Below are 16565 nucleotides of genomic sequence, written 5' to 3'. Positions count from 1 at the left end.
TTGAGTATTTTTAACCCCTTAGTTTGAAATCCCTCTTCCCTGACTTGTGTTTGTGTTGTTTGTTCACTTTATATCATTTATAGTATGTATGACATTTGGTAAACTCATTAGGAATTTTTATCTTGCTTAGTGCCAAATTTTTGGAAAAACAGTTTCATATTAGTAACCACTTTTTAAATTGTGTAGAAGAAATTAAAGATTAAATAAAAATTTTGGCTATTAATTGGACAATATAATTGTAGTTTGTATTAAGATTGTTATTAAAATAAGGGTGATGCATTGGCAGATTCATTAGTGTTTGGACAAAATATTTTGTGGCTCTTCTTTAGGCTCATGTTCTGAGTTCAAATCCTGCTGAGGTTAAGTTTTGCTTTACATCCTTTCGGGATTGATAAAATAAGTACCAATTGAGCACTGGGGTCGATGTAATCAACTACCACTTTCCCATAAAATCACAGGGCCTTGTACCAAAATTTGAAACCATTATTATTAAAATAATATTCTGGTAATATTTTAATTTTGTAAACTTCCAGTTGTCTTTCTATGGTGTGATAGCCATATTTGACTTCCACTGTTAAAAGCTAAAGGATCAGCTAGTCATATATCTTTCATTTGGTAACCTGCAACTACATTTTCTATAGAAATTTATGCATAAAGTTTCTTATCATATATATATATATATATATACATATATATATAATATATGTGTGTGTGTATATGATATAATATGACTGTTACTTTGGCATGTATTAATGTTGACTTTTCAGATGTTTGACATTATGCTATATCTATATATCTAATTGTTCTTATTTAGCTTGCATCAAATTTTATTCTTATTCTGACAGTCTGTTGTATTATTATTGTCTTCTGTCCTATTTGGACTTACTAAACTATTAATTGCAACATAAACCATCGCAGTAAAGTTCTTATAGTTAACCCATTAAAAGAAAAAGTCAAATTTACATAACAGATTTATATCGGAGAGCATTTTAGAGAAATTTTTCCTTAATTCATAGCTCTACTGTGAAAATAATTTGGTATGTCTGGCATATGGTGTTGATGTTTACCTTGATCATCAAAGCTGGTATAAACTATATGTATTATCATATGAAAATGCTTTTAAAATAATACCAGTAAGAGCGTATAAAAATTTTCATTTTATAACTCAGGTAATGCTTTTAGATACTTGTTCCTGTAACAAAGGTTGGTTTATACCTTTACAAATATGCCTATAAGTAAGTCTAAGCCCTTAGATAATACGCTATATTCCCAAGAGTGGCAGTTTCAATCTGTTCTTTGGTTCACTATTGAATTTGTTGATTTTTAAAACTACTCTTACAGCATTGATCCTTCCTCATTGATTTCTAGCTTTTTCCTTTTCTAGTTAGCATGCGTTTGACAAGTTTTCATAATAGTTATTCCCTAAATGTTCAGTCATAAATCAGATCTCGCCATGCATGAAATTGATCAGTAAATGTCTCCACTGTCTGCCCGTCTTTCTATTTGGTTTTTCACTTCTGATGAAGTTTCATAGTTCCTTACTATGGTTGAAAGTGGGTTAATTGACAGGAGCAAAGATACTAAAGAACTAACTAGAGATTACAACATTCAAGAGTTAGAGAGATGAAGAGGGAGAAGAGAGAACATATGCCCACCCCACTCCCCTATGAATTGATGTGTGGTTGGATAGCAGCAGATAGACACATATATATATTGTGATCACTCTGTTTGAGGTGAGATCAGTGGTTGACTGACTTGATTGATGTTTATAGTAGTTAGTTCTTGGAAGGGTTTCTAACAGAGATTTTTGTATTTAAGATTAATGAATGCAGGTAGATTTTTGAATCTATTCATCTGTTCACTTAGTGCAAACAAGTGCATTTGGTATTCTGAAGAAATATCTTAAGTCTTTAATGTGAGGTCAGCATCCACTCATACAGCATATATTCATCTTGGTTCAATAGGGAAATCATTAAAAAAAAAAAAAAGAAAATCATTCAAATATTGTGTTCTATTTCTTTTTGTCTGATAGTACAAAAGTCTTCTTTGTAATGGAAATAGATATTGCTTGCATTTGAGCCATTAGACGACTGGTTTCTCTTTTAATTGCTCTGGTTTTGTGTCTATTTTTGTTGATTTCACAGCAGCTGTGTTACAAATTGTTCTGATTTAGTTATTAAATTATAGATAAATGTTCCTTTTTACTTTTGTGTTTGGCATAGCTTTAAGTTTCACGTAAAATTTTCTTACTCCTTCCACTCCAAAAACTGCTGCTGTAACTTTTAAAGAGCTGTTTAAATATATATCCCTTGAAATTGCAGACATCTTGTTTTATGCTCCATTTTACAATTTGCTACTAACATTGTTCTATAAATCAATGGTTTGTAGAGGTGTGGGGAGGTATTGATTTTTCTTATGAATAAAGAACGAACACCAGTATTTGCTGTTCATAATGTTAGTAGTTATTAGCATCCGTTTCATTGTGACACTACTCATTTCACTGAAAGATTACACAATATTTTTTAAAGTTATCAAAGTTTTAGGGAGGCTGTTTATTTTATTTTCTCTTCTTGTGATCAACCAGCTTTATTATATGTAATTCATTACATTCACATGATATTCAATTTTTATTGTTATATAAATGACCAATTTGTAATTAAAAGGTCTTTAAAATTGAAACAATTTTACAGCTGTTTTCTAAATACCATCTACTTTCTACCTCATTTGACTGACTGTAATGAACTTCTTTTGTAGATCAGCTTCAGGTTTTAGAACATGTACAAAATTATCTCAAGTCTGTTCGCTATATTGAAGAATTACAGAAGTTTGTTGAAGATGATAACTATAAGTAAGTGTAACCATGATAGTTTCTATTTCTTTTATTTCACACAATTGCATGTTGTAATTATTCTTTCTCTCTTTCGTTCTCTCCTCTGTTCTTTCCCTCTCCACAAATCCACTCTAAACAGGGCTGCTCCAGAGGCATTTTCCTGACCTTATAATAACTATAAAGGCAATTAATAAGAATAGTCTCAAGAATTGACAAACTATGATATCAGTTATGTCATTCATTGGTAGCCTGGAAGACCTTGCTTTGAAATGAAAGCTTGTTCTCTGAGACTGGGAGTCATTTAAATTTCTTATTTAATAATGGTGGCATTGATTAGTGTTCGAGTGAGGGTTACACCTGACTTGAGTTGATATAATGCAGGTTTATTGACTAAATAGCCAACTATTCATAGTGCAATGCTAGCAATGGGCCATGTCCAAGTAGTAATGATATATAAATCTCCCTGTCTCAGTCCACTTCACAGTTAATAACAGAAGAGGTACAAATCAATGCTCTAAGCATCACATCCTACAGTTGACAGGGGCTTTACTTTTATTTTCATGGAGAAAACTCCTGTGATAATTCTGCATCCTCTCTATTTTTATCTTGCTTCAGTCATTGAACTATGACCATGCTGGAGCACTGCCTTGAAAGCTTTTAGTCAAACAAATTGACCCTGGTACTTATTAAGTTTGGTACTTATTCTGTTGGTTTCTTTTGCCAAACTGCTAAGTTATGAAGTACACAAAGGACTTTTACGCAGTTTCTTTCTACCAAATTCACTCACAAGGCATTTGTTGATGTGGGGCTATAGCTGAAGATGCTTGAACAAGGTACCATGCAGTGGGACTGAACCCAAAACCACATGGTTGCAAAACAAGCTTCTTAACCACAAAGCCATACCTGCACCTAGCCATGTTTAGAGATAATTCTAAGACTGGGATAAACTTGAGCACACTTCAGTCCATTTCAACCATCACAACTAAGACCATACTGGAGCATCATCTTTACTGTTTTTTAATTATTGGCTGTGAATAAAATTATAATAATAGAAAGTAAAACTTGTTTCAAGTGAGTCATTACCAAAATGACATCATATATTCTGATGTATGTTTTGTGGTTGTTATTGAGGTTTTGGTGGTGTTCTAAGTTGGAAATGTGGTATAAAATGATGTAAAATGTGGTGCATCTATTTCAGCCATCAGAGAGAATGTATATGATATTGTCTTTAGAGTCAAATAAGGAGAAGAGAAAGAGTTGTTTTTTTGAAGGGATTTATCAGGGAAAAAGAATACTTTCAGAAAAAGCCTAATGAAAGAGTCTAAATGGGTACTCTTAGATTGCAAGAAATAGTAGCTAAATTTCCCTCAAATCACACCCAACTACAATAAGATGAAAAAAATGCGAATGTCTGAATGAAAGGCTGGTTGGTTGTAACTAGAATGCCTTTCATCATAGGTTTGTCCGCTCAATCCCAAAGATCTATTTTCTCGGCCCTCGTGCTGGTGGCACATAAAAGCACCTACTATACTCTTGGAGTGGTTGGCGTTAGGAAGGGCATCCAGCTGTAGAAACTCTGCCAGATCAGATTGGAGCCTGGTGCAGCCTTCTGGCTTGCCAGTCCTCAGTCAAACCGTCCAACCCATGCTAGCATGGAAAGCGGACGTTAAACGACGACAATGATGATGATTATGTAGTCATTCATCAGAGAGTATGGCTGACTGAAATCATTAAGATTGTAGTGATTAGGTATTTATACTCTCTCAGCATCCTCATTGTTTTAATGTCTAAATTTCCGTGCACATATGGGTTAAACAGAATTTGATGAGGTGTACTTTCTATGGCAGGATGTCCATCCTGTTGCTAATCCTCACCTGTTTTCAAGTAAGGTATTATTTCCCCATGGCTGGACATGTTTCCATGGAAGATTGGAAATGGACACTGCTTGCATGATGGTAGCACTTGTTTTTGTTTACAACTATTATGTTAAGCCAGGGCAAAGAAAGAGTAAAGCATGCATGCACATGTGCGCACACACGCACATGCATGCAATGGATTTCTTTCAGTTTCTGTCTACTGAATCCACTCACAAGGCTTTGGTTAGCCCTAGGCTATAGTAGAAAGCATTCGTCCAAGGTGTGCCTCACAGTAGGACTGAACTCAAAACCATGTGCTTGGTAAGCATAATTCTTACCACATAGTCATGCTTGCATCACTTACATTGGTTGTGATTACAGCCTAGATACTTAATTCTCAATTACAGAGTCCACTTAGGTTCTATTCATCTTGCTAGGGGAATACCACCTGTGAATTATTATTTTTCACTTGCTGAAATTCATTAAAACTGAATGATGAACACCATCTTGTAGAACTTCAGTGAGTCATGAGATAATGTGGTAGCTTGACCTGCTAGAAATAGAAGCCAGAATTCCTCTTAAATCACAGCATATTGTGTTGGTTAAAAAGGGACATATTGAATAATATAGTTTGAAATAAATTGTCTGAAAAAGATTGGATGATCTTAATCATGATTACATTCTGTGAAGGTTCACTTAGTCAAACATCACCACCACTTTTGTTCATCATCATCACCATCACTCCTGTTCATCACCATCACTCCTGTTCATCACCATCACTCCTGTTCATCACCATCACTCCTGTTCATCACCATCACTCCTGTTCATCACCATCACTCCTGTTCATCACCATCACTCCTGTTCATCACCATCACTCCTGTTCATCACCATCACTCCTGTTCATCACCATCACTCCTGTTCATCATCATCAGCATCACTCCTGTTCATCATCAACATCACTCCTGTTCATCATCACCATCACCACCATCACTCCTGTTCATCACCATCACCACCATCACTCCTGTTCATCATCATCACCACCACCACTCCTGTTCATCATCATCACCATCACCACTCCTGTTCATCATCATCACCATCACCACTCCTGTTCATCATCATCACCATCACCACTCCTGTTCATCATCATCATCATCATCATCATCACCATCACTCCTATTCATCATCATCAGCATCACTCCTGTTCATCATCATCATCACTCCTGTTCTTCATCATCATCATCATCACCATCACTCCTGTTCATCATCATCACCATCACACGTGTTCATCGCCATCACGCGTGTTCATAGCCGTCACACGTGTTCATCGCCCATCACGTCTGTTCATCGTCCATCACGTCTGTTCATCGTCCATCACTCCTGTTCATCGGCATCACGCCTGTTCATCACCATCACGCCTGTTCATCATCGCCATCACTCCTGTTCATCATAATCATCATAGTCCTCCTCCTCATTCTCCTCCTCTGCTGATTCTACCACCATCACCTCTTATTGATTAAGAGCTACATATTTGTTTTGATTGTTTTTTGTTTTAAGTTCAGTTTAAAATACAATCTAAACAAATTAAATGCGTTCTAACATTTTCATGATTATTGCTGATTTCTTAGTTTTTTTTTGTTGTCTTCTTTATGCATGCATTTTAATGAAGCTTTAAAATGTTTTCTTTTCAGATTATCTCTCAAGTTAGAACCACCTAGTCAAGGCCAGTCACCTTTATCCTCTTCTCGTGAAGATGTTTCTGCGCTACCCTCCTCCCCAGCTACAGAGCCAAGGTGTACGAACATCTTAAGTCCAGGTTCTGCTCCTCAAATAAAATTCAATCCCGGACATCGGAAATGTAAAAGTTTAGGAGCAAAGTAAGTCATTTCCAATAAATAAGATTTTGATATTGGTTTTGTTTTATATTCATCATCATCATCGTTTAACATCCGCTTTTCATGCTAGCATGGGTTGGACGATTTGACTGAGGACTGGTGAACCAGATGGCTACACCAGTCTCCAATCTGATCTGGCAGAGTTTCTACAGCTGGATGCCCTTCCTAATGCCAACCACTCCGAGAGTGTAGTGGGTGCTTTTACGTGCCACTGGCATGAAGGCCAGTCAGGCGGTACTGGCAACAGCCATGCTCAAAATGGTGTATTTTACGTGCCACCTGCACAGGAGCCAGTCCAGCGGCACTGGCAACGATCTCGCTCGAATGTCTTTACATGTGCCAGGAAGGCGACGCTGGGCACAGGTACCATCACGATTTCACTTTTATATTACAAAATTAAATTCAAGGGAACACCACATGCTTTTGATAATGATGCAATCCAACACTCCTTTCTCTTGCTTTAAAGCTGGTGAACTGGCAGAATCGTTAGCATGTTGGATAAAATGCTTTGCGGCATTTCATTTGTCTTTATGTTCTGAGTTCAAATTCCGCCAGGGTCAGCTTTGCTTTTCGTACTTTCAGAGTACATTGGGATCAATGTAATTGACTTAACCCCCTCCCACGAAATTGCTGGCCTCATGCCAAAATTTGAAACCAATATTACATAATTGTTTTACCAATTACTATTATTAAAATAAAATTTCAGCTATGTCATACTATAAAAACATAAGTAACTGACAAAAATAGAACAGTATTTAATAATGCTTCCTTGTCTATTAGTTGCATATGTTTGTTTTTCACTTTCTGTTTAGTTTGCGTTACAATGTGTCTCTCTCAATCTATCTTTTCTCTGTTCTTCTTCCTCTTCTCTCTCAACATCACATGGTCTACTCTAAATCTCTTTTTTTTTATTGTCTTTTGATTTCCTTAGGAAATCAGGATCTCTGAATAAGGACTGACTTGGACTGTAGTGACCTCTCCAACCTATGCCAATATAGAAAAGTGGACATAAAATGAGGACATAATGATTTGTAATATAATGAATATGAACAAACAAGTTCTCTGAAGATTCCCATTTGGATATCATAAACTGAAATTCATGCTTTTGTGCTCAAATCAGTTTTAATATTTCCCAATATTTATTTTTGAGATGGGCATCTCTATAGTATAAAAAGTAATACTTTTAATTATTGAAACGAGCAGTAGTTGATGTACATCAAAAAACCACATTTAAGTTGTAAATGAATTTTTGATTCAACTCCCTCCCGCATTTCAGATGTTCCATTAAAATATTTATTGAAGAGTACATTGGGATTGATTGCCATTATTTTCTACTGGCTCATATAAGATCTTGGCTTTGCTAGCTAACAAAACATATGTTAGTCATGCACTGTTCCCCATGAATAGCAATAGTTTGTACATGCTACAGGTACCTCTTTTCTAGCAGTTGGAATGAATGAGTGATAGTTAAGTGTATTGATTATGGGCATGGCATAGCCATCAGTGATTAGAAACAAATCCTTGACATTTCTTTTGGTAATCCAGCAGTCAGTTTCATTGGCCATCTGCCACATTCAGTGACACGCCTCAGATAATGGCTAATTCATTGGTTTAATTGATTACTATTCTTTGATTAGTTTTCAGCATCGCAGAGACCTTATTGAACTGTTCCGTTTGTGACAAAATAGGTCTTGTACACAACATTAACATCATCATACATCTGTTTTTTTTTTTTGTTTTGTATACTCTTTTACTCTTTTGACTGCAACCATGCTGGAGCACCACCTTTGGCATGATTTGTATTGGTTTCACACCATTTCATTTCTTGTTCTGCTACCTCATCACCTGGCATACTTAGCAACAAAGAAAAACAGCAGCCTTCTTTGCGTATGTCATGCTTTTAACTTTATGACTGGATATCCTTCTTGCACTACTCACTTTGTGCACTGTTACTATCATTTTATCATGTCAGTAGCATTAAAGAAGTGGTGTTCTTCAACAAACACACACACTCTACACTCTGAGTGGTTGGCATTAGGAAGGGCATCCGTCTGTAGAAACCAAGCCAAATTCAGATTGGAACCTAGTGCAGCTCTCTAGCTTACCAGTTCCAGTCAAGCTGTCTAACCCATAACAGCTTGGAAAGCAGATGTTAAATGATGATATTGATGATGTCAAAACTTCTCTAGTCACAACTACCAGTTTCAGGTTTTCAGTAATCAGGTAACTGAGGGTCAGAAGTGTAAAACTCTCATTTGCTGGACTTTACTAACAAAACTCATTTCTTTCAACATATCTGACTATGATGAATTTATGCCAGTCTATATCCAGTGTACACTTGTGCATTCACACATAAATCATAGACTTTCATTCTCCAATACACTAAGTTACTTAAATAGTTTGTCCTGTAATGAGTTACATTAATACATGCAGTTATATTGATTGGTACTATTTATATGCATAACTATGGTCAGATATCTAGTAATCTTTTTATGCAATGAAAGAGCCTTCATGCCAGAAATAGTAACAAAATAAATCTCACTCAAATCACACACCCTACCGCACTTCTTAGATGTGAGGAGAGAGAGAGAGAGAGAGAGAGAGAGAAGGGTTTTGGATTAATGTAGACCTAGACACATTGCCTGAAAAGATAAAAAAAGATGGATGGTCATGGTTGGAATACCTTTCATTATTGGCCTTCTGGATGCTACTATTGCCTTGTAATTAGCAATCGAGAGTTTGAACATGTGACATTGTGATTTCTGTTTAAAACACTATTTCTTAGAAACATTTAAAAAATATTTTTACATTTACAATTAGATCTATCTATCTTCCTATCTGATAGAATTATTGGAGCATCTTTGCATTCTGAGCTCATATCTTGAAGGGGTCAGCTTTGCTTTTCGTCTGGGCAAGATGATGGGGTGGGATGGGGTGGGGTGGAGTGTTAAAGTACACGTTACACCCTGGAGTCAATATAATATAACTTCTTACCACAAAATTTCAGGCTGTGCGCCTATAATTGAAAGAATTATTTCATACTTCTGGAAGGAGCAGATAAATGAAATAAGTTCCTGTGAAACACTGAAATAAATTTCATTGACTAGCTACTCTACTTCAGAAGAAAAGGATTGCAGCATTGTGACAAAAGAGGGAAGAATGCAGTATCTTTTACCTGCAAGCACAGATATGGTGGTTCTCCCTGTCTACATATATCAATTTAGTATTAAGTTCACTTTGTATGGGATGATCCAGATTCATTAACAAGACTTTCTTTCACAGTGTGTGTGTGTGTGTATACAATATGATTACTTTGCCATCATGAGGTCTCTGGTTTAATAACCTTGTCACATGTAGGGTAAGGGCCTTTTACCATAGTCTCTCGTCAATCAACTCTTTGTAAGTGAAATTGGGTGCCAGCAGCTGTTAGTTTATATTATAGTTGACAGCTATTCAATTAGACACATGTTTCATGTGCTTATGAAAGCTACGAATGCTTAATTCAACAATCTTTCACAGATAGTCACAATAATGTAGAATACACTGGACTCTTTAGATTTGCTAAGTGCATGACAACCTCTCTAGTGTTGTTGCCTTTTTTAAAATTCTTCTAATACATTCTGTAAAGTGGTTGGTGTTACGTGACTATAGATACCATGCCAAAAATTGACTGTACCCACTAGTGTAGCTGAAGTGTGTGCCGCATGAGGCGGCCATTACGTTTGCCGCCCCTGGCCACCACAAAAAGCACATTGCCTACAACAGACCCAAAAGTGTCACCCATACCGCCTCCTAGCTACGCTAGTGACTGTACCATTTAGGCCTACTCTTTTCATTTATTTTTATAAGGGCAGTAACTCTGAATAATAACAGACTTAGATAGTGATGGTCTGTCCAACCTATGCCAGCATGGATATAATGATGATTGTTGTTAAGGCGATTCACTCTATATGGACTAGTAGTGTACTATAGTGACTCTCTCTTCCACTTGATATGTTGACTCTATTTGTATTAAAATGTTGTCATTATTGTAACTATCAACGACTGATATGGTGGGTTTTTCTGATATGGTGTCAATGTTGATTCCACCTGCTTGTATTGGTCACAGGTAAGTCTATGAAGTCAGTATCCAGTGCAAAACAGCTCTGGTGCCAATTTTTACCCCTGTTGCTCTCATAACTACCCCCCACTTTCCTTGCTTTCCTCATAGCTCCTATTTGTGTTACAGCTTCATGAGCTGTACTCACCCTCATGAGAAAGCCTTCAGTCTACCGTCACGCACGACTGCACCATATGTGCAAGGCATTCGACATCTGCTGGATGACAGTGTTTTAGAAGAGTCACCATGTGCCTCGAATGAAGGTTCCATGTCGGGGAAATTGACAGGTAAGTTATTTTTTAAATATTTTCTAAATTTGAATTTAGTTGCAAATGGCCACAACATGTACACATACATTTTCCTCCAAAATCACCGTTAAGTTTTCCTAAGATTTATGTATTTTATCACACACACACACACACATCACTGTGTAGCATACTGCATTGTATGTGCATATGTATTTGAATGCAAATATGGTAGTCTCAAACACTTGCATTGATTTCCTACACATTTGTTATGCACTTACCTCTCCACATATCAACAGTTACAACTACCCTGCAGGCATATACACCCTTGCACGTGAATTTATAATGTACATCTGCATTCACATAATTTTAAAATGGTTGAAGAGAATTTCAAAATCATTAAAAGAAACATTTTCTAACAGTTTTACTTGGTTAGGATATAAGCTTTTAGCAGTATTTGGCTTCCCATATAAATATTTCTTACTTCAAATTTCTTTTGTTATAATTTTGACTAATAGTATTTCTCTCGATGCCTAATTAAATCAAGCATTGAATTGTTGGAACTAAAGTATTTAGTTTTATTTCTCTATATCCTGCAGTCAACTTCACCTTTCATCTTTTTAGGGTTAATGAAATATGAATAATATACTAGCCTTGATTTCAATCAATTCTATCCCTCCACTGCAATGAGAGGCTTAGTTCCTTGTCAAAAGATAACAATTTTTGTTTAAATCTAGTCAAAGTGTCTGACTAACAATATAGCATTTTACCAAAATATAACCTGTTGTTTAATTGTTATTTTACACAAGCGTGCATGTACACACCCGCACATACACATAGATACAAAAATTGCTGGAATGTTTTTCATTTGCTGTTAGTATATAACAAATTTATTGTGCCAAATTTTCAGAAAAACTTTTTTTCTTAATATATACTCCTTTGTTCTTATAGCTTTTGATCGTGATATCACATTCACATGTAATCTTGAGCCAGATTCTTTATGGCCAGCTATGGAAAGGTAAATATTGACAACCATTACATTTTTGCTTCATAACCAGCAATCTGTTTGTAATAAAGACTCTGCTACCATCTTTCTACAGTTCTAGTTATTTTAATGTAAAGTTTTGGCAACAATGTTTTCCTTCTTTTGTTTGAATGATTTTATAACTGAAATGTAACACGCCCAACCATGTAATTAATTATTGCAGCAATAGTTATTCTCTAGTGGTTAAGGTATTTAGCTTACAATTATAAGGTTGTAGGTTTAATTCCTTGACTTGGCTGTACATTGTGTCCTTGAGCAAGGTACTTCATTCTACATTGCTCCAGTCTACTCAGCTGTATTGAGTACCAACCAGTGTGTAGGTGCAGCCTTTCTCTTTCCTCTTGTCACATTCTGGGTGTTCTGATCAGTTAAGGCTGAGGGGCCAAGATTGTATCTATATACGTTTGTGACTTCTTAGGTACCAAAAACAAGTTATGGAAACCTGGTTTTTGTTACCAAGTCATACCTGCTTGTAAGTGATGTTTGGGTGTACTTATTACCCTCTAGTTCAGAGGCTCTCAATGTGGGCAGTACCACCCCCAAGGAGATCACTGGGCATGCTGAAGAGGGCTTTAAGCTTTAAGGGGCAGTGGGGTAACATAATCAACATGCTAAATTTTACCTATAGTAGTAATTATATTATACATGATAAAACTAGTAATGGCTATTTAAATAAAATGAGATCTCATCACACACAGGGAAGTCATTAACTTACAATGTATAAAGTAAATTTACAATTATTTCTTCAATTTCTTTTTTCACTTCACTGTTAAAAAGCTTACTCAATCCATTTTTAGTGTAAAATATATAATCATTCATGTTATGTTATGTTAGTTTAGTCCTGATACCTCACTTGCCACTTAGGTGAGTGCTAGGCATAGCAACAACTTGGCGGGGAGGACTACAAAGCAAAAAAAAAAAAAGAACCACTACTCTAGTTATTAAATTTGCAGATTGTATTTTATTTTTGTTTTTTTATTAAATTTTAAAATGTTTTCATAATTTTCAGAACCCGTGGCTCTGAAGACACTCATGAAACAAATTTCACATATGAAGGGTGCTTACGACGTAAAACGTTGCTCAAAGAGGGAAAGAAACCTACTGTAAGTTGTGTTCATTTGTTATAAGACTCATTGCTAAAGTGTTGAGTTTGTGTGCAAAAAGAATGACCATAAGCACAGTAGTGGCTGTATGGGGAGTAACTTGTTTGCCAACCACATGGTTCCGGGTTCAGTCCCACTGCGTGGCACCTTGGGCAAGTGTCTTCTACTATTGCCTGGTGCCAACCAAAGCCTTGTGAATGGATTTGGTAGACGGAAACTGAAAGAAGCCATATATATATATATATATATATATATATATATATATATATATGTACATGTTTGTGTGTCTGTGTTTGTCCCCCTACCATTGCTTGATAACTGATGTTAATGTGTTTACGTTCCCGTAACTTAGCGGTTTGGCAAAAGACACTGATAGAATATGTACTAGGCTTACAAAGAATGTCCTGGGGGTCGATTTGTTCGACTAAAAGGTGGTGCTCCAACATGGCTGCAGTTAAATGACTGAAACAAATGAAGAATAAGGAATCATATTGGGTATAAAACTATTGAATGCAACTAATTTCTCATGTTTTGGGTTATTTTTGTTATTTTCCCTGCTATGTTTTAATGGAAATTGTATGTACATAAGGTGAAGTATACTTGCACCTTGTCGTGCAGTTACTGTTAATACCTCGTTCAGAGATTTAATGTTGTATGTACATAGTTTTGGTTATTGACTTGGAGTTTGTTTCACTTTGGCATTAAATGTATTTAGAAATATTTTGTAATGCTGTGTTGGAAAATAGCTACTTATTTAATAGCTTGTTAAGAAGTTTTTGGAAAAAATAAAAAAAATATATATATCTGGAGAAGAATTGATGTAGCTTTAATAATTCTAATGTAAACGAGCTAGTTCTGGAACTATTGGTGTTTGCAGCAACTGTATATGTTCATATAAATATTGTATAAAATTTAAGGAAGCAAACACTTTTGAGATAGTTAAATTTAGATGTTTAGAGGAACAAGATAACTCCAAAAATCTTCGTCAAATATTTGCATTCATTGATTAGAATGTTGAATTTTGGAGTAGTACATGTTTGTTTGGTGCAGAAATCTTTGTTCTAAGTTAGCTCAACAAATTTCATTTTCTTAGGAGTTACCTCCCTTTGTACTCCACGTTATGTTTTCCTCAATGTAGATGGGCGAATTCCACACAAGTTGAGTCTTTAGAAAAATAAGTATGAATAAAAATAAATGGTGTGATGTTTCGTGTTTTAAATTTATTCGTATATATTTAAAAATAATTACTAGAATTTGCATAAGAGGACAAACTTTCCAGGAAAGTTTGATTAGCTGAACCTTGCAATATTTGACTGGTTATTATTTCATTGACCTTAAAAGAATAGTCAGTTAGCTCCCTCATTAGCTCTGTCTAAAGTAGTTCTAGTAAAATAGCAGTGAAACTACGTTCTTTAAAACTATATTAATGAAATTAGTTGTATATTAGTAGTGACAACTTTATTATGCCATTGTCTTTGTTATTTCAGTAAGTTGCACATCACAATAATTATTGTTGTAAGGCTATACCTCATGATTCAATTTAGGGAGTCTCTTTAGATGTTGTTATAGTATATATTTTCTAAAGATTTCGTTGTTGCAGTTAAACTTTACTGACATTCCTTCTTCTTCATTAAGTATTATATTCTTTTTTTTTTTATATATCGCTTTTTTATTATTTTATAGATCACTTTCCCCTTCTCCAGTTATATAAAGTGATTGTTATTCATACAACGTTAACTATAACAAATTGAGTATTAATTCAAATTACTCAATAAAAAACTAATTTTATGTTACAATTTGTTAAATTTAAACATTTTTAAAACTTTGTTGTAGGTGTCATCATGGACACGGTACTGGGTTGCCTTGTGGGGTTCCTCGTTAATTTATTATCCAGCAAAATCTTTACGAGGAAGTGAACGAGCTTCTGTAAGTTATTTTATCAAATTTAGTTTTGGACTTTTTTTATTTTGATATGCTGTATTTTTGTAAAAGTCACACCCCTTATTTGGCCTTTAATCTTGGTAACAAAATTTTTACCCTTTATAGTTTTAGCTTTATCCTGTGTATAAATCGCACCCCAGTTTTTTTTACAGTTAAAATCAAGTATAAAATAGTTTGACTTGTACACAAGTAAATATAAATCAGGGTAGCTGTGAAGACAATCTCTGACCAAGGTAGATAACTGTTTACTCTTATTTACTACATCATTCTTGCTTTTACTTGTAGGTTAAAAAAAAATGTTTCAATCTTCTGTGACTTATCCAACCCCAGTTTTCATGTCATTAACAGAGAATCAGTTTGATTTTAGTTGCTCAGTGCTGAAATCTTTATAAATACCTGTCAGTTGTTTACAGTAGTGAGATATATTTATAGATGGGATATATTTACTGCTAAAAGAATTGGGCCATTGAGAATTACTGTGTTTTGTAAAAAGAATGGGGCAGCACTCTATAGTATTCTCTGAGCTAATTTTTAATGCATTCACATTCTTCCTAAATCATATTTATATAATTGTACAATTATATTACATTCAATTGTATTACCAAAATATGTTGTCACTTACAATAAACTCAGATTACTAAAACTGACTACACATTAAAATTGATACCACACTGATAAGTTGTACTTGGTTTCGTATATTGTAAAATGTAGTACCACTACGACTACTTAAAACCATAAAGTTATCAAAAATAATCTCATTACATAATCAAAATATGAGAATGCTTGCAAAAGAGTTTCAAATAAATGAAAAGGAAAATCCTATTTTTATTCCAGTTCAAATCTTGTCCAAGCAAAATGGTTTCGATAATCGGGTGGATGGTTGTCATGGGATGTAATCCTTTCCAGCCAGATTCATTCAAACTGTCAAATCCCACTAAAGGTAATTTTCTTGATTTCAAATGTTCACTCTTTGCTTACATGATTTGCCATACAAACATTATTCACACATAAAAAAAAAAGAATGTAAAATCATGCAACTTTACATCCAATTTCCAGTTTTAATACTTTTGATATCATATTTCTGTTAAAATACACTGCTTTGTTTCACTTAATTGTGAGAATAACAAAGAATTTACGAAAATAACTTAATTTAGAAAAATAACTGAACTGATTTTTGAAATTAATATGCTATTTTGATGGAACATTTTAATTTAAAGCCCTTTAAAACAAAGATTAAAAAAATTAGAACCAGGAGCAGTTACAGGTGGGTTGGTATGAAAAGGGTTTAGTGCTTAAATGGCAGGAAAGGGCTGCATGAATGCGTGTCCAACAGGTAAAAAACACCCCCCCCCCCTTTTTTTATTACTTGCAGGTAATTTTTATATTTATTTTCACTTTAAATAGGTGCAAAAAGCATGAAAATATGAAAATAAGGACAAAGGGGCATAAAAAAATTATACATTTCATCAAACTTTGTATTTACCTGATTTTTGCTATGTGAAGCTTTATTTTGAATGTTTTCAATGTTCAAGGTATAGGCAAGATCATAAATGT

The 16565-nt window shown here is 34.8% G+C and overlaps 1 protein-coding gene across 23 annotated transcripts in view; it reads left to right on the top strand.

Moving 5' to 3' along the window:
- LOC106870506 (ras-specific guanine nucleotide-releasing factor RalGPS1) overlaps window positions 1-16565 on the top strand; it is a 203746-nt gene that overhangs the window by 182674 nt on the left and 4507 nt on the right. For 12 of the 23 annotated variants that reach the window (XM_089360603.1, XM_089360594.1, XM_089360571.1 and 9 more), the window contains 7 exons: window positions 2755-2848; window positions 6375-6560; window positions 10807-10964; window positions 11874-11940; window positions 12977-13070; window positions 14904-14996; window positions 15846-15951. In XM_089360603.1, coding sequence (XP_089216729.1) covers window positions 2755-2848; window positions 6375-6560; window positions 10807-10964; window positions 11874-11940; window positions 12977-13070; window positions 14904-14996; window positions 15846-15951 — 798 coding nt within the window. Of the gene's footprint in view, window positions 1-2754; window positions 2849-6374; window positions 6561-10788; window positions 10965-11873; window positions 11941-12976; window positions 13071-14903; window positions 14997-15845; window positions 15952-16565 lie in introns of all 23 variants that reach the window. The other 11 variants (XM_089360599.1, XM_052971633.2, XM_089360538.1 and 8 more) reach the window with 1 other exon arrangement.

The sequence above is a fragment of the Octopus bimaculoides genome, chromosome 1 (assembly GCF_046866305.1).
Source record: "Octopus bimaculoides isolate indiv1 chromosome 1, ASM4686630v1, whole genome shotgun sequence".
Lineage (NCBI taxonomy): Eukaryota > Metazoa > Mollusca > Cephalopoda > Octopoda > Octopodidae > Octopus > Octopus bimaculoides.
Note: the sequence above shows the minus strand (reverse complement) of the source record. Positions and strands in the feature narration are given on the sequence as shown.